Source organism: Chiloscyllium plagiosum, unplaced genomic scaffold, assembly GCF_037043375.1.
Source record: "Chiloscyllium plagiosum isolate Xiang-an unplaced genomic scaffold, Cpla_swu_hap1 HiC_scaffold_1, whole genome shotgun sequence".
Taxonomy (NCBI): Eukaryota; Metazoa; Chordata; class Chondrichthyes; order Orectolobiformes; family Hemiscylliidae; genus Chiloscyllium; species Chiloscyllium plagiosum.
The window spans coordinates 133986806-134013581 of record NW_028270139.1 but is presented as its reverse complement, the minus strand read 5'-3'; the positions used below and the strand labels follow the sequence as shown (position 1 = coordinate 134013581).

Here is a 26776-nt window from a genome sequence, read left to right as displayed (position 1 = left end):
CCTATATACAATGCAACAACAACTTCAATTGGAGCCATTGATGACTGTAACATGTCTCCTCAACATGACATTCCCATGCTTTCTCAAATCTGGTGGTTTACTGAAGTACAATACAGACTTACGGCTTCATATAATCCTTACATACTGTGCTCTGGACTGTGAGGAATATTGGAAATGAGGCAACTGCTGAAGGTCAAAACAAGTGTACATGGAGGACAGTGAGGATTTGTGGAAGCTGCAGCATTGGACCAAGTTGGAAAATGAGAATGTACACCAGAAGGAATGTTACCTTTTATCATCTGGCAATACAGCATCATCAACTGTAGTAATCCAGACGTGACTTCTTTGGCAACCACTTTCAATAGAAGTCAGATAGGTGAAGACGACTGTAAACATATTTTTACTATAGAGGCAAGCAACCGCTGTTTAATTCCCAACCTTAAATGCAGCTTATCAGTTTGTTCCTTCTTTGCTTTTCCTCTTTTGTGACTAGGTGGCTCAGACAATTTTTAGTCCTGGCCAAATGAAGGCTTCACCTCATATGCTGAATTTCCACGAGGTTGAGGTTTGGAGGTAGATGGACTGGACATGTCTGGAGTGTCCTGAGGGGAGACCTCTTGGGTGTGGGGTGAGGTGGAGGCCGAGGTGCTTATGTGCAGTTTCTCTTCTATCTGGGTGCCTATTGACACCACCCTGGCCCCTTACAAGGAAGGGGCACCTGAAATGAGGTCAAGGTCTCTCATATCCTTGTTGATTTTGTGTGCTGACTACCAATGGGTAAAGCGATGATTTGCAGATCTGAAAGGTCTGTCATCTTCCTCATAAGTGCATGAGGAGATGTGTCCGGGGGAAGGGGGGGGGAGGTGGTCTCTTCATGGTGGAGGTTATGTGGATGTTGCTCGTGCTTGCAGAAAACAAAAGATGAAATGAGTTGCAAAATAGGGATAGAAACTTGGGCATGTTAACCATACATTCACAGTGATAATGGGAGAGCAGAATAGCGCACTGCTTGGTATTAAATCTTTCTTGGCATCATCACATGATCGGTTGTGGTCCTCTCATTTGGTAAGCATTTATACCTTATAGTGGTGGGCAGACACCACGCGGGCACCTGACTACCTGTCTTAACCCATGGCTGCTTTCTCCTGGGATGAAACAAGGGCAAGGATTGATTGAGATATATATGGCTGGCACAGCTGTTTATGGTTGGTGCAGGTTGAGAGAAACCTCACCATTTTTCCAAGTGAATAGGAAGCACGGAGTGCAGGAATGATAAGTAGTCTGGGAAACTGGGGTGGGTGAGGGCAGTTCATGAAAGATGCAACATGCAGTAGTGGGAGTGGTAGACCATGAGCCTTGGAGAGGAGTGTGTAGTGGCAGAGTTGGAGTCAGTGTGTGGTTGCAGAAAGAAGATCATGCCACTTATCTTGGAGTTCAGAAGGTCATTTATCTTTTTGCATGGATTGCCATTCCTCTAGATTGTGGATGTTGCACTGAACTGGATGGTAACTTCAGATCAGACTAGCAGGGTCTGATGCTGTGGTCTACTCTGACAGTCCTGAGGAAATAAGTTGGCCCTCTGTCTACAACCTGGCCTACCAGTACTTCCGGGTACCAGTCAACACCCCTCTGAAGCAAATCCTCACAAATTTCAACTATTTCTGGTTTGTAGCAATTGCAGTGGTGCACAGCTGGGCTTTAAAAATGGCACTGAGAAATCTTGAAGGTCCTGGCGGCAGTGAGTGCACCCACTGCTGGTGAGCAGAAGCTAGTGTGACACAGGCGCCATGGGGATGTGGTGCATACTTAATGGGGTCCGCACAGTAAAATTGCGTGGGAAAACTTGGTAGAGTTTACAGAGAGAAACCTTCCATAAAAACCCCTGAAATTGACACTTTGACGGAATTTTCCCAAATTCTGTGGAGTCAGCTCTGGGATTCAGCTGACAGATTTTTGATATCCAAAATATTTTGTAATCAATGCTAATTCAGTGGTTTTATGGTATACTTGCCAATACATTAACAATACTATAAATCCCTGTCTCTTATAGGATGAAATTCGATCAGAAGCCCGGCGTAAGAATCTTTTGATTCTAATTTTGCACTACTTAACTGAAGAAGGGTGAGTAAATCACTCAGAGAAAAGTACATTTTTGACTGTCTGCTCACTGCGGACTTCATTTTTTTTCACTAAACCAATTTTCTCTGCTTTCTTTACCCCCTCAAATCTAACATCTGATGAAAATAATTTCTTGCCAAGTCTGTTCATTGTTGTTCCCGTGTCATATCTTGCAGTCTTCAACTCTAAGAGTGTCTGTAGCAAATTAAGTTCTTTGCCTTTGCTCCTCACCACAAAATTTGTTCCTATTTACTAACTCCATCTCTATCTCCAGACATTGTCTGATTGAAGTAGGCTGTTCACAACCTTTGCATCCTGTTTAATCTTTTACTGAGCTTTCATAGCATGGATAGGGTGAATAGCCAAGGTCTTTTCCCCAGAATAGGGGAGTCCAATGCTTAGGGAATAGGTTTAAGGTGAAAGGTAAAAGGGACCTAAAGGGAAGCATTTTCACACAGAGGATGGTGCGTGAATGGAATGAGTTGCTTGAAGTGGTGGAGGCTGGTACAATTACAACATTTAAAAGGCATCTGGATGATATATGAACAGGAAGGGTTTAGTGGGCTAAGAGCCAAATGCTGGCAAATGTGACTAGATTAATTTAGGATATCTGGTCAGCAGGCGATGAGTTGGTCCGAAGAGTCTGTTTCCATGCTGTACAGCTCTGTGACTCAAAAGTTTGCCAGAAACCCCCCCTTTAAAAACCTGGAGTAACACTGTCATTGGCATAGAGATGTACACCACGGAAACTGACCCTTCATCCAACTCATCCATGCCGATCAGATATCCTAACCTAATCTAGTCCCATTTGCTAGCAACTGGCCCATAATCCCTCTAAATGCTTCCTATTCATATACCCTTCCAGATGCCTTTTAAATGCTTTAATTGCACCAGCCTTCACCACTTCATCTGGCAGCTCATTCCATACACGCACCACCCTCTGCATGAAACAGTTGCCACTTAGGCCCCTTTTTTAAATCTTTCCCCTCTTATCCTAAACCTATGCCCTCTAGTTCTGGACTCCTCCACCCCAGGGAAGAGGACCTTGTCTATTTATCCTATCCGTGCCCCTCATGATTTTATAAACCTCTAAGGTCACCCCTCAGCTTCCGATGCTCCAGGGAAAACAGCCCCAGCCTGTTCAGCCTCTCCCTATAGCTCAAAACCTCCAACCCTGGCAACATCCTTGTAAATCTTTTCTGAACCCTTTCAAGTTTAACAACATCCTTCCAATTTGGTAGGAGACCAGAACTGCACGCAATATTCAAAAAGTGGCCTAACCAATGTCCAGTACAGCTTCAACATGACCTCCCAACTCCTCTATTCAATGCTCTGACCAATAAAGGAAAGCATATACCAAACACTTTCTTCGCTATCCTATTCACCTGCGACTCCACTTTCAAGAAGCTATGAACCTGCACTCCAAGGTTCCTTTGTTCAGCAACACACCCCAGGGCCTTACCATTAAGTGTATAAGTTCTGCTCTGATTTTCTTTTCCAAAATGTAGCACCTCACATTCATCTAAATTCAACCCTGTCTGCCACTCCTCAGCCCATTGGCCCATCTGATCAATATCCCATTGTACTCTGAGGTAACTTTCTTCGCTGTCTTCTACAGCTCCAATTTTGGTATCATCTGCAAACTTACTAACTGTACCTTCTATTTTCACATCCAAATCATTTATGTACTTGACAAAAAGTAGTGGACCCAGCACTGATCCTTGTGGCATTCCACTGATCACAGGCTTCCAGTCTGAAAAGCAACCCTTCACCACCACCCTCTGTCTTCTACCTTCGAGCCGATTCTATATCCAAATGACTAATTCTGTCTGTATTCTATGAGATCTAACCTTGCTAACCAGTCTACCATCTGGAACCTTGTCGAACGCCTTACTGAAGTTCATATAGATCATGTCCACCGCTCATCAATCCTCTTCATTACTTCTTCAAAAAACTCAGTCAAGTTCATAAGACATGATTTTCCGCGCACAAAGCTATGCTGACTATCCTGCCTGATCTGAAGAAGAGTCACTGGACTTGAAATGTTAGCTCTGCTTTCTGAGTTTCTACAGCAATGTATATTTTTGTTTCAGACCTTTAGCATCTGCAGTTCTTTGTTTTACACTTTGCTGCTCCAAAGGTTGCAAACAATTATGTAATTTCATTGTCTACTAGCACTTCGTCACTCATTGTATCCATATACTAGAAAAAGCAGTCCGTTTTATAGAAACACTTTATAGAATCATGGAAAGTTTACAGAACAGAAATAGGCCACTTGACCCATCAACTGTGGGTGAGCTCAAAAATGAACACTCAATCTAATCTCACTTTCCAGTTATTTGGTCTGTACTCCTGCAGTATACAGCACTTGAGGTGCAGATCCAGACATGTTTTAAATTACCTGAGTGTATCTGTTTCTGTTACCATTTCTGGCAATGATTTCCAGATGTGTCTCCCCCTCTGATGAAAAGTTTTTTTTTGTCAACTTCCCTTTTAATATTTCTATCATTCAGTTTATGTTAATGACCCCTCCCGTAATGATTGATTCCTCCCGTAAGATGGATAGACCTTTCCCATCCAATCTTTCCAATCCCCTCACAATTTTACACCTCTCTATCAAGTGTCTGCTCAGCCTCCTTTTGTGGAGAAAGTGAGGTCTGCAGATGCTGGAGATCAGAGTTGAAAATGTGTTGCTGGAAAATCGCAGCAGGTCAGGCAGCATCCAGGGAACAGGAGAATCGACGTTTCGGGCATAAGCCCTTCTTCAGGAATGAGGAAAGTTTGTCCAGCAGGCTAAGATAAAAGGTAGGGAGGAGGGACTTGGGGGAGGGGCGTTGGAAATGTGATAGGTGGAAAGAGGTCAAGGTGAGGGTGATAGGTCAGACTGGGGTGGGGGCGGAGAGGTCGGGAAGAAGATTGCAGGTTAGGAAGGCGGTGCTGAATTCAATGGATTTGACTGAGACAGGGTGGGGGGAGGGGAAATGAGGAAACTGGTGAAATCCAAGTTCATCCCTTGTGGTTGGAGGGTTCCTAGGCAGAAGATGAGGCGCTCTTCCTCCAACCGTCGTTTTGTTGTGGTCTGGCGATGGAGGAGTCCAAAGACCTGCATATCCTTGGTGGAGTGGGAGGGGGAATTGAAATGTTGAGCCACAGGGTGGTTGGGTTGGTTGGTCCGGGTGTCCCAGAGGTGTTCTCTGAAACGCTCCGCAAGTAGCCGGCCTGTCTCCCCAATATAGAGGAAGCCACATCGGGTGCAGAGGATGCAATAGATGATGTGTGTGGAGGTGCAGGTGAATCTGTGGCGGATATGGAAGTTTCCTTTGGGGCCTTGGAGGGAGGTGAGGGAGGAGGTGTGGGCGCAAGTCTTGCACCTCCTGCGGTTGCAGGGGAAGGTGCCGGGAGTGGAGGTTGGGTTGGTGGGGGGTGTGGATCTGACGAGGGAGTCATGGAGGGAGTGGTCTTTACGGAATGCTGATAGGGGAGGGGAGGGAAATATATCCTTGGTGGTGGGGTCCATTTGGAGGTGGCGGAAATGACGGCAGATGATGCGCTGTACATGGAGATTGGTGGGGTGGTAGGTGAGGACCAGTGGGGTTCTGTCCTGGTGGTGGTTGGAGGGGCAGGGCTCAAGGGCGGAGGAGCGAGAAGTGGAAGAGATGCGGTGGAGGGCATCGTCGACCACGTCGGGGGGGAAATTGCGATCCTTGAAGAAGGAGGCCATCTGGGTTGTGCGTTTTTGGAACTGGTCCTTCTGGGAGCAGATGCGGCGGAGTCGAAGGAATTGGGAGAATGGGATGGAGTTTTTACAGGGGGCAGGATGGGAGGAGGTGTACTGCAGGTAGCTGTGGGAGTCGGTCGGTTTGTAGTAGATGTCTGTGTTGATTCGGTCGCCTGAGATAGAAATAGAAAGGTCGAGGAAGGGGAGGGAGGAATCTGAGACTGTCCAGGTGAATTTGAGGTCGGGGTGGAAGGTGTTGGTGAAGTGGATGAACTGTTCAACCTCCTCGTGGGAGCACGAGGCGGCGCCGATACAGTCATCGATGTAGCGGAGGAAAAGGTGGGGGGTGGGGCCAGTGTAGTTGCGGAAGATGGACTGTTCCACATATCCTATGAAGAGGCAGGCATAGCTGGGGCCCATGCGGGTGCCCATGGCTACTCCTTTCGTTTGGAGGAAGTGGGAGGATTGGAAAGAGAAATTGTTCAGGGTGAGGACCAGTTCAGTCAGTCGAAGGAGGGTGTCAGTGGAAGGGTACTGGTCGGTATGGCGGGAAAGAAAGAAGCGGAGGGCTTTGAGTCCTTCGTGATGGGGGATGGAGGTGTACAGGGACTGGATGTCCATGGTGAAAATAAGGCGTTGGGGACCGGGAAAGCGAAAATCATGGAGCAGGTGGAGGGCATGGGTGGTGTCCCGAACGTAGGTGGGGAGGTCAGCCTCCTTTTGTACCAAGAAGAACAAACCCAGCCTATCCAATCTTTCCTGTTAGCTGCACTTTTCAGCCCTGGCACTATCTTTGTAACCTCCTCTTCTCCTTCCTGGTGCGATTTTGTAATGATGTGACTAGAACTGCACAAGATACTCAAGTTTCAATACCGTTTTTGTCCCAAATGTTATGGAGAGGACGTTTTAAAGTTTCTGTTAGTAGAAGAAAGTGCGGACATTAGAAGCTGGAGATCAGAGTCGAGAAGTGTGGTGTTGGAAAAGCACAACCGGTCAGGCAGCATCCAAGGAGCAGGGGAGTTGACGTTCGAGCATAAGCTCTTCATCAGGAATGGGAGGGGTCCAAGGGGGCTGAGAGATAAATGGGGAGGGAGTGGGCTGGGGGGAAACTAGCCGGTAATGCGATAGATAGATGAAAGTGAGGAGTGATAGTGATAGGTCAGAGAGGAGGGTGACGCGGATAGATGGGAAGGAAGATGGACAAGTAGAACAGTTCAAGAGGGCGGTGCTGAGTTGGAGGGTTGCAGCTGGGATAAGGTGGGGGCAGGGGAAATGAGGAAACTGGTGAAATCAACATTGATCCCATGTTGTTAGAAGGCCCTAAGGTGGAGTTTGGTGGTGGAGGAGGCCCAGGACTTGCATGTCCTTGGCAGAGTGGGAGGGGGAGTTGAAGTGTGGAAAGATCCTTTGGGGCTTTGACGGAATTGAGGACAGAGGTGTGGCCCCAAAGGATCCTTCCACATCTGACAGAGACTTACCTGTACTTTCATACACGTCATCTGTTGTGTCCGTTGCTCTTGATGTGGTCTCCCCTACACTAGGGAGACAGGACTCCAACTTGCGGACCATTAAGAGAGCATCTCTGGGACACACGCACCAATCACCCCACACCCTGTGGCCGAACACTTCAATTTTCCCCTTCCAGTCTGCCAAGGACATGCAAGTCCTGGGCCACCGCCAAACTCTAGCCACCCAATCTCTGGCAGAAGAACGGCTCACCTTCTACCTTGGAACCAACCTCATCACCATCCAACCACGCAGGATCAGTGTTGATTTCACCAGTTTCCTTACTTCCCCTGCCCCAACCTTATCCTAGATCCACCCTCTAACTTGGCACCGTCCTCTTTTTTTTTAGCTCCCGCTGTGCCACTCTGCTTCCCAAATGAACTGTCCTACCTGTCCATCTCCCTTCCAACCTATCCACTCCATCTTCCTCTCTGACCTATCACCATCATTCCCCACCTTCATCTACGCATCACATTCCCAGCTAACTTCCCCCCAGCCCCACCCCCTCCCATTTATCGCTCAGCCATTTTGCCCCCCCCCCAATTCCTGATGAAGAGCTTATGCTCAAATCGTCGACTCTCCTGCTCCTCAGATGCTGCCTGATTGGCTGTGCTTTTTCAGCACCACACTTTTCGACTCAGTTTCTGTTAGTAGTTGGAATAATCTTGAGTTTTTTTTTAATGTTTTGTTTTTCTTTTTCTAAATGTTCTTTTTGGATAGTACAGTTCTGTCAATGTCTTTGAGTGTTACATTTATTTGAATAATATAATCAATTGAGATTTACTTTACATTTCTATTCTGTGTTTGTGAATAGTTATATAGATACAGCAAACACTCTGGAACAAGAAACTAGTCTAGGATTACGACGTTTTGAAGTTTGTGATAATATTGACCTGGAGACTATCCTAATGGAGTATGAAAGCTACTATTACGTCAAATTTCAACGGTATCCAAAATTAACTAAAAAAACAGCAGATGATGGTAAGTATAACATAGTCCCAGATTGTTGAAATGAAAACTGCATATAGAGAGTTAATTCATTCTATCCAGCAAAGTCAAAATTCCAAAGAGTACTTTAGTATGCATGTAAAATTACCATATTTTATATGAACTGGAAGCAGAAATAGACTCTACCATTCAATAACATTGTGACTAATTTGTTTGTGTTTCAAATTTCATATTCCCAACTACCCCAATAACTCTTGATTTCCTCTGTCTATTCCAGAATCTAACCACCTTTTGTCTTGGAAAAAATGCTAAACTCTCACACAGACACACTCTCTCACACCACTCTTGCAGATATAATTTCTAATCTCCATCTCAAAATTTTAAAACACTGCCTCTTAGGTCTGGAGTGGAGAAGGAGGAGAAAGTGAGGACTGCAGATGCTGGAGACCAGAGTTGAAAAACATGGGGCTGGAAAAACACAGCAGGCCAGGCAGCATCTGAGGAGCAGGAGAATCAACTTCCTGAAGAAGGGCTTATACCTGAAACATCGATTCTCCTGCTCCTTGGATGCTGCCTGGCCTGCTGTGTTTTTCCAGCCCCACATTTTTCAACTCTGGAGTGGAGAAGAACTATCCTTTGTACGCTCACCTTTTTCAAGACCATTCTGGATCTTGTACATTCCTTCAATCAAGTCACCCTAGAAATTTCTAAACTTAAGAACACAGAACACAGAAGAGTACAGCACAGTACAGGCCCTTCGGCCCTTGATGTTGTGCAGACCTTTTATCCTACTGTAAGATCAAACTAACAGATGTACCCTTCATTTTACTATCATCCATGTGCCTATCCAAGAGTCGCTTAAATGTCCCTAATGTATCTGACTCTTCTACGCAGTACAATCCACACACCCACCACTCTGTGTAAAGAACCTACCTCTGACATCTCCCCTCAACATTCCTCCAGTCACCTTTAAAATTATGCCCCCTTGTGAAAGCCATTTCCATCCTGGGGACGAAAGTCTCTGACTATTCACTCTTATCTATGCCTCTCCTCATCTTGTACACTTCTATCAAGTCACCTCTCCTCCTCCTTCACTCCAATGAGAAAAGCCCTAGCTCCCTCAACCTTTCTTCATAAGACATGCCATCTAGTCCAGGCAGCATTCTGGTCAATCTCATCTGCACCCTCTCTAAAGCTTTCACATAATTCCTGTAATGAGGTGACCAGAACTGAACACTATATTCCAAGTGTGGTCTAACCAGGGCTTTATAGAGCTGCAGCATAACCTCAATCCCCCTGCTAACGAAAGCCAACACACATACGCCTTCTTAACAACCTTATCAACTTGGGTAACTTTGAAGGATCTGTGAATGTGGATCCCAAGATTCCTCTTTTCATCCACGCTGCCAAGCCTCCTGCCTTTAACCCTGTAATCTGCATTCAAATTTGATCTTCCAAAATGAATCACTTCAAGCTTTTCCAGGTTGAACTCCATCTGCCATGTCTCAGCCTAGTTTTGCATCCTGTCAATTCCCATTGCAACCTACAGCAGCCTTCCACACTATCCACAACTCCACCAATCTTCGTATCATCGGCAAATTTACTAAACCACCCTTCCACTTCCTCTTGCAAGTCATTTATACAAATCACAAAGAGCAGAGCTGCCAGAACAGATCCTTGTGGTACTGTTCAATGAGCTGAATACTCTCCATCTACTACCACCCTCTGTCTTCTGTGGGCAATTCTGTATTCACTCAGCCAACTTTCCCTATATCCCATGCCTCCTTACGTTCTGAATGAGCACCTCCTTACGTACCATGGAGCACCTTATCAAACACGTTGCTAAAATTCATGTACGCCACATCCACTGCTCTACCTTCATCAATGTGTTTTGTCCTCAAAGAATTCAAGAAGGCTTGAGAGGCATGATCTGTCCCTCACAAGTAATCATAAATCCTGTGTCTCAGACTTCTCTCCAATAATTTGCCCACCACCAATGGAACACAGACTTGTCTCTAATTCCCAGAGTTATCCCTATTCCCTTTCTTGAACAAGGGAATAACATTTGCCACCCTCTAATCATCTGGTACTACTTCAGTGGACAGTGAGGATGCAAAGTTCGTTGCCAAATGCGCAGCAAACTCTCTCTTGCTTCCCATAGTAACCTTGGGTATATCCCGTCTGGCCCAGGAACGTATCTATCCTAATTTCTTTTCAAAATTACCAGCACATCATCGTCCTTAACGTCAACCTGTTCAAGCATATTAGCCTGTTCCATGCTGTCCTCATAAACGACAAGGTCCTTCTCACTAGTAAATACTGAAGCAAAGTATTCATTTTGGACTTTCCCTTTCTCTCCAACTCTAGGCACAGGTTCCTTCCACTATCTCTGATCGGCCCTACCCTCAGTCTGGCCACCCTCTTATTCCTAACATGTAGAACGTCTGGGATTTGCCTTAATCCTACCCACCAAGGCTTTTTCATGCCCCCTTCTAGCTCTCCTAAGTCCATTCTTTAGTTCCTTCCTAGCTACCTTGTAACCCACTATAGCAGTGTCTGATTCTTGCTTCCTCAACCTTAAGTAAGCTTCCTTCTTCCTCTTGACTAGATGTTCCACATCTCTTGTCATCCAAGGTTCCTTCACCCTACCATCCCTTCCTTGCCTCAGTGGGACAAACCTATCCAGCACTCACAGCAAGTGCTCCTTAAACAACCTCCACATTTCTATCGTACATTTCCCTGAGAATATCTGTTCCCAATTTTTGCTCCACAGTTCCTGCCGAATAGCATTGTAATTCCTCTTCCCCCAATTAAATACTTTCCCATATCTTCTGCTTCTATGCCTCTGCATCACTATAGTAAAGGTCAGGATGTTGTGATCACTATCACCGAAATGAGCTCCCACCAAAAGATCTGACACCTGACCTGGTTCATTGCCAAGCACCAAATCCAATATGGCCTCCCATCTACATACTGAGTCAGGAATCCTTTCTGAACACACCTGACAAAATCTACTCTATCCAAACTATTTGCACTAAGAAGGTTCCATCCAATATTAGGGAAGTTGAAGTCACCCATGGCAACAACCCTGCTACTTCTGCACCTTTCCAAAATCTACCTCACAATCTGGTCCTCCATATTTCTCTTGCTATTGGGGGGGTCTATAGAAAACTCCCAATAAAGTGACAGATCCTTTGCTATTTCTGACTTACACCCATACTGACTCTGTAGACAAACCCTCCTCAATGACCCCCCCCACTTTTCTGCAGCTGTGACATTATCTCTGATTGACAATGCTACTCCCACACCTTTTTTTACCTCCCTCCCTATTCCTTTGGACCATCCAGCATCCATTCCTGCTCTGTGATATCTAAGTCTCCATAGTAGCCACAATATCTTGGCTCCAAGTACTGATCCATGCTCTAAGTTCATCACCCTTATTCCTGATATTTCCTGCATTAAAATAGACATACTTCAGCCCTTCACACTAACTGCAACTTTGCCCTATCAATTGTCTGTCCTTCCTCACAGACTCTTTGCATGCTGTGTCTGCCTGTTCCCCAGCTACCCGACTCTCAGATCTGTGACTCTTGTTCCCATCCCCCTGCCAAACTAGTTTAAACCCTCCCAAAGAGCTATACCAAACCTCCGGCCCAGGATACTTGTGCCTTCCAGTTCAGATGCAACCCATCCTCCTTGTAAAGGTCCCGTCTTCCCCAGAAGGTATCCCAATGATCCACATATCTCCTTCCTACACCAGTTCTGCAGCCATTTGTTCAGCTGCACTTGCTCTCCGTTCCTAGCCTTATTAGCCCATGGAACCAATAGCAGTCCTGAGATTGCGACTCTGCTTGTCCTGCCTTTTAGCTTCCAACCTAACTTCCTATATTCACTTTTCAAGTCCACTTCCTTTTTCCTAGCTATGTCATTGGTACCGATGTGTACCGCATCTTCTGGCTGCTCACCCTACCCTTTAAGAATCCTGTAGACTCGATCCGAGACATCCCTGGCACCCAGGAGGCCACATACCATCTGGAGGTCTCATTCGCAACCACAGAATCTCCTCTTACTATCATTCTCCTATTCTCCCCGCTTCCCTTCTGAGCCATAGAGCCAGGCTCAGTGGCAAAGACCTGGTCGCTGTGGCTTTACCCTAGTACTCCCTCAAAGAAAAATAGTATCCAAAGCAGTATACTTATTATTGATGGGAATAACCACAGGGAATCGCTGCACTATCTGCCTGTTCCATTTCCCTTTCCTGATGGTCACGCAGCTATCTTTACCCGATAACTTATGTGCAACTACCTCCCTATAACTTCTTTCTATCGCCCCCTCAGCCTTCTGAATGATTCAAAGTTCATCCAGCACCAGCTCCAGCTCCCTAACTTGAGTGGAAATATGACCAGTCTGTCCAATCTAGCATCATCACCTCTGAAAAGCCACCAATGCATTTACATTCATTTTTAAATCAGGAAATCAAAACTGCACATGGTTTCAAGATATGGTCTCCCTTCCCTCCGTTTTTTCCCTTATTCCTCGAAACCTTTCCTATTCATGTCTAAATGTCTTTTAAATGTTGTAACTGTACCTGCATCCACCACTTCTGGCTATCCATTCTAAATACTAACCATTCTCTGTATGAAAAAGTTGGCCCTTACTTCCCTTTTTTAAATCTTCCTCTTCTCACCTTAAAGATATGCCCCCTAGTTTTGAAGTCTTCCAGCCTGGGGATAATATCTTTGCTCTTCACCTTATCTATGCCCCTCATGATTTTATAAACCTCCATAAACTCACCCCTCAACCTTATGCACCAGTTTTAAAAAACTCCCACCCTATCCAGCCCTCCTTATAACTTAAACTCTCCGGTCCCAGCAACATCCTGGTAATTTTTTTTCTGAACCCTCTCCAATTTAATAATCTCCTTCTTATAGCAGGTCGACCAGAACTGTACACAATTACTCCAAAAGTGGCCTCACCAATATTTTGTATAACCTCAAAAAGATGTCCTAATTCTTATAGTGAATCACCTGAGCAATCAATGCAGCCGTGCTAAAATTTTTATTAGATTCCTCTCTTGAGTTCCCGCTGTTACTTGAATATTTTTGTATCCTCTATAGTGAAGACAGAAACAAATTATTTGGTAATTTCAGCCACATTTCCTTATTATCTGCGATTCGCTCCCCTCTGTGTTTGCATCTCTCTTCCTGTGGAGCATAGGTGTTAAGAAGTATTTACCCTGTATAAGGAATTAATATATCAGAAAACTACAAGTAAATAAATAATTGGCTTTAAAATTCAGCTTTGATTTTATATTGACAAGAGATTAGATTAGATTACTTTATAGTGTGGAAACAGGCCCTTCGGCCCAACAAGTCCACACCGACCCGCCGAAGCGTAACCCACCCCTACCCCTACATTTACATTTACCCCTTACCTAACACTACGGACAATTTAGCATGGCCAATTCACCTGACCTGCACATCTTTGGACTGTGGGAGGAAACCGGAGCACCCGGAGGAAACCCACGCAGACACGGGGAGAACGTGCAAACTCCACACAGTCAGTCGCCTGAGGCGGGAATTGAACCCGGGTCTCTGGCGCTGCGAGGTACCAGTGCTAACCACCGGGTCACCGGGCCACCAGAGGGCTAGCAGTTGCCTAAAAAATGTATACATTCTGTTATAACATGTGTTTCGTCAATACGGATTCGCTGTAACAATTGGGGACGCTGTTACTACAGTGCAAACTTTTAAAATTTGTGTTGGCTGTAATGTGATTACAGCCAGCACTTTAAGCGCTATTTCTAAAGCATGATTTTTCTATAATGCAGGGTTGTAGAAGAACGCAACCATCGCTTTATAGAAGAACTGACTATCTGTTTTTAGACTCATTCTCGCTCTCACTATCTGTAGCACATATATATCAGAACACTATTACTTTGTCAAGCAGTGCCACAACATTTTAAAAAAATAAAATTCAATACAAATATTACCTCCTGTTCTGAAAAATCATTCTTCTTTCAGAAATATGAGTAGAAAATGCTCCATACTGAAGAAAGTTATTCCATCAGTTGATAAGTACTATGACATCTGAGAAAATTAGCTTCTTTACACATCATAGAGTCATAGAGATGTACGGCACAGAAACAGACCCTTCAGTCCAACTCGTCCATGCTCACCAGATATCCCACCCAATCTAGTCCCACCTGCCAACACCTGGCCCATATCCCTCCAAACCCTTCCTATTCATATACCCATCCAGATGCCTCTTAAATGTTGCAGTTGTACTGGCCTCCACCACTTCCTCTGGCAGCTCATTCCATACACGTACCACCCTCTGCGTGAAAAGGTTGCCCCTTAGGTCTCTTTTATATCTTTCCCCTCTGACCCTAAACATATGCCCTCAGGTTCTGGACTCTCCACCCAGGGAAAAGACTTTGTCTGTTTATCCTATCCATTACCCTCATGATTTTATACAACTCTATAAGGTCAACCCTCAGCATCTGACGCTCCAGGGAAAACAGCCCTAGCTATTCAACCTCTCCCTATAGCTCAAATCATCCAACCCTGGCAATATCCTTGAAAATCTTTTCTGAACCCTTCAGGTTTCACAACATCTTTCCGATAGGAAGGAGATCAGAATTGCATGCAATATTCCAACAGTTGCCTAACCAATGTCCTGTACATCCGCAACATGACCTCCCAACTCCTGTACTCAATACTCTGACCAATAAAGGAAAGCATACCAAACACCTCCTTCACTATCTTATCTACCTGCAACTCCACTTTCAAGGATCTATGAACCTGCACTTCAAGGTCTCTTTATTCAGCAACACTCCCGAGGACCTTACCATAAAGTGTATAAGTCCTGCTAAGATGTGTTTTCCCAAAATGCAGCACATTTCATTTATCTAAATTAAACTCCATCTGCCACTTCTCAGCCAATTGGCCCATCTCATCAAGATCCCATTGTAATCTGAGGTAACCTTTTTTGTGTCCACTACACCTCCAATTTTGGTGTCATCTGCAATCGTACTAACTATACCTCTTATGCTCACATCCAAATCATTTTTATAAATGAACAGTGACCCAGTACCGATCCTTGTGGCACTCCACTGGTCACTGGCCTCCAGTCTGAAAAACAACCCTCCATCACCATCCTCTGTCTTCTACCTTTGAGCCAGTTCTGTATCCAAATGCTTAGTTCTCCCTGTATTCCATGAACTCTAACCTTGCTAACCGGCCATCCTTGGACTGAAGAATTTAAATTCACCAGTGTCACACCTGTTGTCAAATATCAATGTTGAATCCATGTTTTTGAAAGAGACAGAGGTTTGAAATGTATTAATTAATGAAGAAAATATAATGGATATATCTAATCATATTGACTGTGACGCATGTATTCCCTAAATTTTATTTATACTCTTTTGGATATTAGAAATTTGACTTGCAGTTTTTTTATACATTTAAGGTAGTCGTGAGATTTTCTGGAAACTCTGTAAAAATTGTAAAATTATTGATGTCTTTGCATAATGAAGATAGTGTTTCAAAAAAGGGCACAAGTTTCAATCTAAAACACCATGGCTACATACTTGATCATACTTAAACATACATATGAAAAGTAAGGCTTTGCATAATTTGAGCAAAGCTTTTAAAATAAGGAAGGCACTACTTTGAGATTGTGAGAACCAATTAGTTCAGTTGGGTTTTCAACTTAAGCACCTAAGCTATTTGTGGAGAAAATCTGGAAATTTTCCTACAACCACTTTTAGGTTGTAACAATGATTATTTTTACAAGGTAGGTAAAGGCAAACTTGCTCTCATTCTTAATTTCCATCTTGGTGCCAGTAAAGTGTTCCCAAGGAACCTCAATGAAAACTGGAGCAGCAACATAGCACTTTCTGCTTGGGTACTTTACAGCCTTCAGGACTCAGTACTGAGTTCGGCAACTTCAGAGCATGTTCTCGGTCCTATTTTCCTTGTCTTTCCCTGGCCATGTCTTGTTTACGTCTTGATGTTTCACTGAGTGAATCCATTTTCTCCTTATCACACCTGTCTTTTGCATCTAGTTTACATGTTTATTGCTTCTTTACCACTATTAACACTCCCTTTGGGTTTTGGTCAGGGCACTCTCACCCACTTCTCATCCTCCCCTCTTTGTCGCCAACATCTAAAAATCCCTTTCCAGTTCCAAAGCTGTCAGATTGCAATGTAAATGTTGATTCTCTTTCTCTCTTCAGAGGTTGTCAGACTTGCCAAGTTTCTCCAGCACTTCATGCTTTTATATAAGGGCAAGATTGGGTTGGATGTTAAACTATTATTTCCACAGATGTAGAAGACAGAGGGTGCTGGTGAAGGGTTGCTTTTCAGACTGGAGGCCTTTGACACAAGGATTGGTGCTGGGTCCACTGTTTTTCTTCATTTATAAAAATTATTTAGATGTGAATGTAGGAGGTATAATTAGTAATCTTACAGATGACATCAAAATTTGGAGATGTAGTGGACAGTGAAGAAGGTTAACTCAGAGTACAACAAGCTCCTGATCAGATAGGCCAATGGGCTAAGGAGTGGCAGATAGTATTTAACTTAGATAAATGTGAGGTGTTGCATTTTGAAAAGGAAAATCAGGGCTGGACTTATACACTTAATGGTAAGGTCCTGGGTATTGTTGCTGAACAAAGAGACCTTGGAGTGCAGATTCATAGTTCTTTGAAAGTGGAGTCTCAGGGACAGGATAGTGAAGGAAGCATTTAGTATGCTTTGTTTTATAGGTCAGAGCATTGACTATAGGAATTGCAAGGTCATGTTGCGGTTATACAGGACATTGATTAGCCACTTTTGGAATATTGTGTACAATTCTGGTCTCCCAGCTGTAGGAAGGATGTTGTGAAACTTGAAAGGATTCATGAAAGATTTACAAGGATATTGCCAAGGTTGGAGGGTTTGAGCTATAGGGAGAGGCCGAATAGGATGGGGCTGTTTTCCCTGGAGCGTCGGAGGCTTGAGAGGTGATCTTTTACAGAGGTTTAGGGGCATGGATAGAGTAAATAGACAAAGTCTTTTCGCTGGAGTGGGGGAGTCCAGAACTAGAGGGCACAGGTTGAGGGTGAGAGGGGAGAGATTTAAAAGGGACCTATAGGGCAACATTTTCATGTGGAGGGTGGTGCGTGTATGGAGTGAGCTGCCGGAGGAAGTGGTGGAGGCTGGTACAATTGCAACATTTAAAAGGCATCTGGATGGGTGTATGAATAGGAAGGGTTTGGAGGGATATGGGCCAAGTGCTGGCAGGTGGGACTAGGTTATCTAGTTGGTATGGACGAATTGGACCGAAGAGTCTGCTTCCAGGCTATACATCTCTATGATTCTATTTGGGCAATAGGAACATTTTGTATGATGAATGCTTATTTGCAGAATCCTTCAAGAAAATGTTGGATCTCTTTTGGGTGAGATGGCAATTAGGAGATTAGTTTGCACAGAAAGTGGGTATTCTGTAATCCATTCTGGGTTAATCTGATCTGAATAATTGCCTAAAGGGGTTGTGGAAAATTTGAAGTTTTTCTCCACAATTGGCCCAGTTTTATAATACTTTCCACCTTTTATTTGTTTTCAAAGTTTGGGAGAAGATTTGTAACTCGGGTGCTCGTTGTTGTGGCTCTGTTCACGGAGCTAGGTATTTGTATTGCAGACGTTTCGTCCCCTGTCTAGGTGACATCCTCAGTGCTTGGGAGCCTCCTGTGAAGCGCTTCTGTGATGTTTCCTCCGGCATTTATAGTGATTTGTATCTGCCGCTTCCGTTTGTCAGTTCCAGCTGTCCGCTGCAGTGGCTGGTATATTGGGTCCAGGTCGATGTGCTTATTGATTGAATCTGTGGATGAGTGCCATGCCTCTAGGAATTCCCTGGAGAGAACAGCCAGGCACTCATGGCACTCAACATCATGGCACTCATCCACTGATTCAATCAATAAGCACATCGACCTGGACCCAACATACCAGCCACTGCAGCGGACAGCTGGAACTGACAACCGGAAGCGGCAGGTACAAATCACTATAAATGCCGGAGGAAACATCACAGAAGCGCTTCACAGGAGGCTCCCAAGCACTGAGGATGTCACCTAGACAGGGGACGAAACGTCTGCAACACAAATTTTATTTGTTTAATCATTCCAATGTGCTTAAATGAAAAGATTGCTGATTGTTTTAACTTAACTTTCTTTATTTTGCTTTTAGAAAATTCAAAATTGCAATCACGGAGTGGAGGTAAATTAAAGAGGTAAAAATAAATAATCCAAATATAACATCAAAAAGAAATGTTATATCCAACACCATGTAAAAGTCAATTTTCTTAACTTATTAACTTATTTTCTAATTTTAAATATCACCTTAATTTCCTAGGATGGAATAAGATATAGAGAAACTTTTTATTCACTATCTCTGTGCTGAACATGCCACTCAATGGATGATGGTCACTCTGAAGTAAAGTTAGCAATGAGTTATTAAATCATGAATCACTGACCCCAGCAACCTCTCTCTGTGGCAAGATATTCACCTCTCAATGTTCAGTTAATTGAAGCATTCTTTAATGGAAGATTGTGTCTGGATTTGCTTTCATAAGCAGCAATACAGAAAATAAAAAGCAAAAACAAAAATATTTATTTTTTAAAAGTAAATTCCACTAAATGTAATAAGAATTAGAACATGCACACAAGGTGAAATAGCTAGTAAAATACTTTCTTAAAGGTATTTACTTTTTAAACATGACTTTTTTGTAACTTGTTATAATACAGACATTAACAAGATGCTGCATTTACTTTCAAGGCACCATAGGTTGTTCAATACTTGTTACTCAGATGATGGTCTGATTTTGGAAGGCAGAGAAATGGCTGCTGGGCTTGGGCAGGAATCTCATAAGTGCTAATTTCTAGCTTCTAATGTTGATTCATTTTAACTAGGGTCAAAGTAGCATTTTAACATTCCCACCGTAGCTTCCCTGCCAGGCTGAAGCATATTGGCAATCAATAGGAGGACAAGTGTAAAATGTTGTATTTTGTGCTCCTCTGGCACCATTAGGTAAATTGCAGCATCTTTTGCTGGGATTTTTCTTACCACATGAAATCCTTCTGATACCCTCCTCTCTGCTACTTAGCTACGGCTGTGGAATCAGAAAGTCAGTGATTATGGCAGCACAATTGTCATGAAAATGTATATACATATAATTTATATAAATCTAGATTTGGAAATTATAATGAAAAACCTTAATAAAAGAGTATAGCAGAAGTGTCACAACAGGAAGTACTTTATGTAGACAAGAGGTGCATACAGATGTAACATTTTTAGTGTAGGTATTTAAATTAGAGAATAGTCTTGAAATAGTCTGTAATGCAAATTTATTCTAAATGAAGTTTCTGCTGCATTCTTCAATTTAGGACTCTAAGCTGTGCTTCTAAAGCGCTTCCTAAAATCTCCACAGTACAGCGTCCATGTTCCAAAACTGGAATGAAAAAAACTGAGCAGAAAAATCAAAATCAGGTCAGTTCTGGCGAGTGTTATATAAATTGAAATGTGACCTCTAATATTTCTAATTCGGATTTATCTCTTTTAAATAGAGGTCTGTGCAACACCAGAGAATGAACGTCCTTAGTGGTACACTATATTTGAGTGTTGCGCATCTTTCTCTTTAGGATTTGTAGTTGGATTTGTTGTACAAACCAGTTAGTTCCTGAAAGGGTTAACTAACATCACAAGATGAATTTGGTGAATCAAATTGAATGACTGTTTCTGAGAAGAGATTTCCAGAGTTATGTTTCCTATGAGGTTTTCATGTGTTCCTGAATTGTTAAAAGTATTAACAGCATGTAGCTAATTTGTACTTGGTCTTAAGTTGCATATGACTGTGTGCTTGTTTGTGAATGTGGGCATTGCTGGCTGGACAGTGCTTATTGCTTATCACTAGTTGCCCTTGAGAATGTGGTGGTGAGTTGCCTTCTTGAACCACTGCAGTTCACCTGCTGTGGGTTGCCACACAATATGATTTGGGAGGGAATTCCAAGATTTTGACCCAGTGACAGGGAAGGAATTGCAATTATTTCCAAGTCAGGATGATGAGTGGCTTAGAGGGAAACTTAAGGTTGTTCCCATGTATCTGCTGCCCTTGTCCTTCTTGATGAAAGTAGTCATGGGTTTGGAAGGTGCTGTCTGAGGATCTTGGGTGAATTTCTGCTGTGCATCTTGTAAATAGGACACACTATTGCTGCTTCTGACTGCCGGTGGTGGAGGGAATGGATGCTTGTGGATGTGGTGCCAAACCTGAATGGTGTCGAGCTCCTTGAGTGTTCTTGGAGTTTCACCCATCCAGGCAAGTGGTGAATAATGCATCACGCTCCTGATTTATGGTTTGGAAAAGATGGACAGGCTTTGGTGAGTCAGGAGGCGAGTTACTCAAAATATTCCGAGCCTCTGACTTCCTCTTGTACACATTGTGTTTATGTGGTGAGTCCAGTTGAGTTTCTGTTCAATGGTAAGCCCCCCCTCCCCAGGATGTTGATCATGGGGGATTCGATGATGGTAATACCATTGAATGTCAAGGGGTGGTGTTTAGATTGTCTGTTATTGATGATGGTCATTGCCTGGCATTTGTCATACCCAGGTAAAAACAAGGACTGCAGATGCTGGAAACCAGAGTTGAGATTACAGTGGTGCTAGAAAAGCACAGCAGGTCAGGCAGCATCCGAGGAGCAGGAAAATCGATGTTTCGAGGAAAAGCCCTCTATTTCTGATGAAGGACTTTTGCCCGAAATGTCGATTTTCCTGCTCCTCGGATGCTGCCTGACCTGCTGTGCTTTTCCAACATCACTCTAATCGAGACATTTGTCACACCCAGTTGTGTGAGGTCGTCAGAGGCTAGGAATACTGCGAGTAACTCACCTCCTGACTCCCCAAAGTCTGTCCATTTGGCAATTGTGGCATGACTGTTATTTGCCACTTGTCAGTTCAAGCTTGGATATTGCCCAGATCTTGTTTCATTTGAATATGCACTGTTTTGATATCTGAGGAGTTGCAAATAGTGCTGAACATTGTGCAGGAATCAGTGAACATCCCCACTTCTGACCTTGTGGAGTATCCAGCGTCACCGACCGTTTCATAATATCACATGGAGTGAATCGAATTGGCTGAAGTCTGGCATCTGAATTGGTGGGGACACTGGAAGAGACCAAGATGAATCATCCACTCGGTGTTTCTGGCTGAAGATTGCTGTGAATGCTTCAACCTTATCTTTTGCACTGATGTTCTGGGTTCTGCCATCATTTGAGGCTGGGGATATTTGTGGAGCCTCCTCCTCCATTGAGTTGTTTAATTGGCCACCACCATTCACAACTTGGTTTGACAGATTTGCAGAGCATAGATCTAATCTTTGTTGTGAGACCTCTTAGCTCTGTCTATCACTTGCTGTGTATGCTGTTTGACATGCAAGTAGCCCCGTTTGGTAGCTTCACCAGGTTGACACCTTTTTCACAGAAGACAGTTATATATCTTAGTGGTGGATATAAACAGGCAAAGGAATGGCTGGAAATTGGGAAGCCTTCAAAAAGAAGATCAGAGTCCAGAGAGAGTATGTTCCTATAAGAGTGAAGGGGAATGCTGGATGACTAGAGAAATTGTGTTCTGGTCAAGAAAAAGAAGAAAGCAAATGCCAGGTATAGACAGCAGGGATTGAGTGAATCTCTAGAAGAGTATAAGGTCAGTATGAGTATACTTAAAAAGGAAATCAGGAGGGCAAAAAGGTGACATGAGATAGCTTTGGCAAATAGTGTTAAGGAGAATCCAAATATATTAAGGACAAAAGAAAACGTAGGAAGAGAATAGGGCCTCTTAAAGTTCGTAAGGCTACCTATGTGTGGAGCCACAGGAGATGGGTGAGATACGAAATGAGTATTTTGCATCAGAAACAAAATAGAATTGCTGAAAAAGCTCAGCAGATCTGGCAGTATCTGTGGAGAGAAATCAGAGTTAATGTTTCGGGTTCTCTGTTCAGAACAGAGTATTTTGCATCAGTGTTTACTGTGAAGAAGGATAAGGAGCCACGAGAACTTGGAGAAATAAATAGCGATATCTTGAAAAGTGCCCATATTACAGAGGAGGACATGCTGGATGTCTTAAACAGCGTAAAGGTGGATAAATCCCTGAGACCTGATCAGGTATACCCTAGAACTCTGTGGGAAACTAGCAAAGTGATTGCTGGACCCCTTGTTGAGAGATTTGTTCATTGTTCAGTGAGGTGCCAGAAGACTGGAGGTTGGCTAACATCGTGCACATTTTAAAGAAAGGTTGTAAGTAAAAGCCAGGGAACTATAACTGGTGAGCATGACATCAGTGGTAGGCATGTTGTTGGAGGGGATTCTGAGGGACAGGATTTATGTGTATTTGGAAAGCAAAGGACTGGAGAGGGATAGTCAACATGGCTTTGTGTATGAGAAATCATATCTCACTAAGTTTATTGAGTTTTTGAAGAAGTCTAAAGAGGACTAATGAATACAGAACGGTGGATGTGATCTATATGGACTACAATGAGGCATTTGGCAAGATCCTGCATGGTAGACTGGTTAGGAAGCTTAGATCATACAGAATACAGGGTGAACTAGCTATTTGGATACAGAACTAGCTTGAAGCTAGGAGACAAAGGGTGGTGGTGGAGGCCTGTGACCTGTGGTGTGCATAAGGATTGGTGCTGGGTGTGCTGCTTTTTGTCATTTATATTAAATGATTTGGATGTGAACATAGAAGGTATGCTTAGTAAGTTTGCAGGTGACACCAAAATTAGTGGTATAGTGGACAGCCAAGAAGGTTACCTCATCATACAATGGGACCTTGATAGGATAGGCTAATGGGTTGAGGAGTGGCAGATGAAGTAAATTTAGTAAATGAGAATTGTTGCATGATGGTAAGGTGAATCAGGGCAGAACTTATACACTTAATGCTAAGATCCTGGGGAGTGTGTCCAATCAAAGAGACCCTTAGAATGCAGGTTCAAAGTTCCTTGGAAGTGCAGTCGCAGGTAGATAGGATAGTGAAGAAGGCATTTGGTATGCTTGCCATTATTGGATAGTGCATTGAGTACAGGAGATGGGAGGCCATGTTGCAGCTGTACAGGACATTCATTTGGCTGCTTTTGGAAAACTGAGTTCTGTTCTGGTCTCCCTGCTTTTGAAAGGTGTTGTGAAACTTGGAAGAGTTCAATGATTTCCAAGAATGTTGCCAAGATTAGGGGTTTGAGCTGTAGGGAGAAGCTGAATAGCTGGGGCTATTTTCCCTTGAGTGTCTGACCTTGTTTATAAACTCATGAGGGGCATGAATAGAGTGAATAGTCAAGGTCTTTTCCCCTGCATAGGGGAGTCCAAAACTAGAGGTTTAAGGTGAGAGGGTAAGATTTAAAGTGGATCTAAGGGGCAGTGTTTTCACATAGAGGGTGTTGCATGTATGGAACAAGCTGCCAGTGAAAGTGGTGGAGGCTGGTACAATTGTGACATTTAAAAGGCATCTGGATGGGTGTACGAAGAGTAAGTATTTAGAGGGTTATGGGTCAAATGCTGGCAGATTTATTTAGGTTATATAGTAGGCATGGACAAGTTAGACCGAAGTGTCTTTTTCCATGCTGTACAGCTCGATGACTCTGTCATGTGATTTGCTGGTAATACTAATAAAACCAAGAGTGAGGCACACTCTCAATGAACAAGCTTTTGCTGAAGACCTCATGTGTACGTCCTTCCCTACTTTCCAACTGAGGTACTGATACTAATAAGGATTCAGTTGTTGACAGTGAATCTACCCATGTAATGCTGGTTGCCAGTGTACCAAAATTTAAAGAGCATTCATCTCTAATGATGTGGGAACTCAAAACACCATTCAGAGGACATAGAGGAATTATGAAATTAAATTAATAAGAAACTTTAAACATAGCAACATATTCTACAGCACATAAATAAAGTGAATGCAAGTCTTGGCGGCACGGTGGCACAGTGGTTAGCACTGCTGCCTCACAGCGCCAGAGACCTGGGTTCAATTCCCGCCTCAGGCGACTCTCTGTGTGGAGTTTGCACATTCTCCCCGTGTCTGCGTGGGTTTCCTCCGGGTGCTCCGGTTTCCTCCCACAGTCCAAAAATGTGCAGGTCAGGTGAATTGGCCATGCTAAATTGCTCGTAGTGTTAGATGAAGGGGTAAAATGTAGGGGAATGGGTCTGGGTGGGTTACGCTTCGGCGGGTCGGTGTGGACTTGTTGGGCCGAAGGGCCTGCTTCCACACTGTAAGTAATCTAATCTAATCAAAATGGAACTAAAGCTGCAAAGATGAGGATAAAATAAATAGTAAAATGACAAATATTAAATATTTATTTTGCTTTCATATATACAGACCAGGGAAGTGGTTTGGTTGGACACTATCAGAGGATGAGATTCAAAGTCATATAATTGCATTTAAAATTAAAAGCCAAGAAATAACAAGCAAACAGATGATAAAGCTCTTACTCTGGAAAGATTGCTTCCAGACATTTTAAAATGATCTGGTGATGAGCTAGCAGAAAAAACTTACATATATTTAGTAATACTTTAGTAAAATGGTACAGTTCTGCAGGACTGACAGATCATATTGTACTTATGCTTAAGAAGGGAAATCTGTAGAGAAGCCAGCTTAACATTAGAATTAAATGGGGAAATTCTTAGAACTATTGAGATTTTGGCATTGAAAGGGGCCATTCTTGTTTCATCAGCTTAATTAAATTGTGTGAAGACTTATGACTAGACATATGATGGCTCAGTGGTTAGCATTGCTGTCTCAGTGTTAGGGACCCAGGTTCAATTCTAGCCTTGGGTGACTGTGTGGAATTGGCACCTTCTCCCAGTGTATGCGTGGATTTGCTGTGGGTGCTCCAGGTCCCTCTCACAGTCCAAAGATGTACAAGTTAGGTGGAATAGCCATGGGAAATGCAGTGTTACAAAGATAGGGTACGGGGTGGATTTAGGTGGGATGCTGTTCAAAGCGGGGTGTGGACTGATAGACCAAAAGACCTGCTTCTGATCTACAGGGATTTATGATTCTAAAGCAATAAATATATTACTTGTCAAATATATGTTTAAAATCTCACACATAACAGACTGATGAATAAGATCAAAGCATGTGCGGCTTGCTAACAGTCTACAAAGTAAACCAGGGAGTGGGGGGTAAAGATTACCTATTCAGAATGACAAAGGTGGGGAATGTACTCAGATCACAGCTCACAACCTATATTTTAAGATTTGGTCTTTGGAATCAGAAGCTCCATTTCAAAATTTGTGGACAACACCATATTGGGAGCGATTGTTAACACTGAAGATACCCACAACAAATTACAAGATATAGACTTTCAGACTGCTCAACTGGTTGGCAAATTAATAGAAAAAAACATTAACATTTGGTAAGAATCAAGAGGTCGGATATAACATTAAAGTATAGTAATAGGATCAGAGAATTGAGATCTGGGAGTGCATTAGCTAAACCTTTAAAAGTTCAAATAATGCCATGCAGTATTAAAGAAATAATGTAGAGCAGACCATTAAACTAATGTTTAATTCCAGAGGGAGAAAATTGTAAAGTAGAGAATTTATGCAAAGCTTGTATTAAATGTTGATTAAACTGCACATTACGTATTAGGTACAGTTATGGTTGCTGTATTACAACAAAGGATAGAGAAGCATTGGATAGAGTGCAAAAAAGATTTTCGGGAATGCTGTGTGAACTATGATTTAGCAACAATCAGGAAAGGAGGAATGGTCTGATTTGCTTCACCTTTGACCTAGTAGATAAACTTGTGAAAAGTTTTGATTAAATACACCAAGAAAGATCTGTGTTAGTTTTTGTGGGGAACATCAAATCTAGAAGTCATCCATACAGGATAGTTGAATAAAACTTCCATTTTGATTGCAGTAAATCACTTGATATGCAAACTCAATTCTCCTGATACAGAATGTTGATATAGCCTATTTCGAGAAAGTGGAACTGGTGTAGGTAGTAGTACATTTTTGATAATACAGACTGCAACATTTGTGAAGATTTGTAGCTCAGGTTGAGGTTTCGGGTGTACGTTTGCTCGCTGAGCTGTAGGTTTGATATCCAGACGTTTCATTACCTGGCTAGGTAGCATCATCAGTGGTGACCCCCAAGTGAAGCGAAGCTGTTGTCTCCTGCTTTCTATTTATATGTTTGTCCTGGATGGGGTTCTTGGGGTTTGCGTTGATGTCATTTCCTGTTCATTTTCTGCCGGGTTGATAGATGGTATCTAGATCTATGGCACTGTGGTTGGAGTGCCAGGCCTCTAGGAATTCTCTGGCATGTCTTTGCTTAGCCTGTCTCAGGATAGATGTGTTGTCCCAGTCGAAATGGTGGGGTTTTTTCATCCGTGTTTAGGGCTACGAGGGAGAAAAGGTTGTGTCTTTTTGTGGCTAGCTGGTGTTCGTGTATCCTG

At 43.2% G+C, this 26776-nt stretch overlaps 1 protein-coding gene across 7 annotated transcripts in view; it reads left to right on the top strand.

Moving 5' to 3' along the window:
• Positions 1–26776, top strand: part of katnal2 (katanin p60 subunit A-like 2) — a 206408-nt gene that overhangs the window by 133221 nt on the left and 46411 nt on the right. For all 7 annotated transcript variants that reach the window (XM_087990910.1, XM_087990907.1, XM_087990905.1 and 4 more), the window contains 4 exons: positions 2051–2121; positions 8157–8323; positions 18517–18559; positions 19713–19815. In XM_087990910.1, the coding sequence (XP_087847036.1) occupies positions 8251–8323; positions 18517–18559; positions 19713–19815 (219 nt within the window). In that variant the 5' untranslated portion in view covers positions 2051–2121; positions 8157–8250. The remainder of the gene's footprint in view (positions 1–2050; positions 2122–8156; positions 8324–18516; positions 18560–19712; positions 19816–26776) is intronic.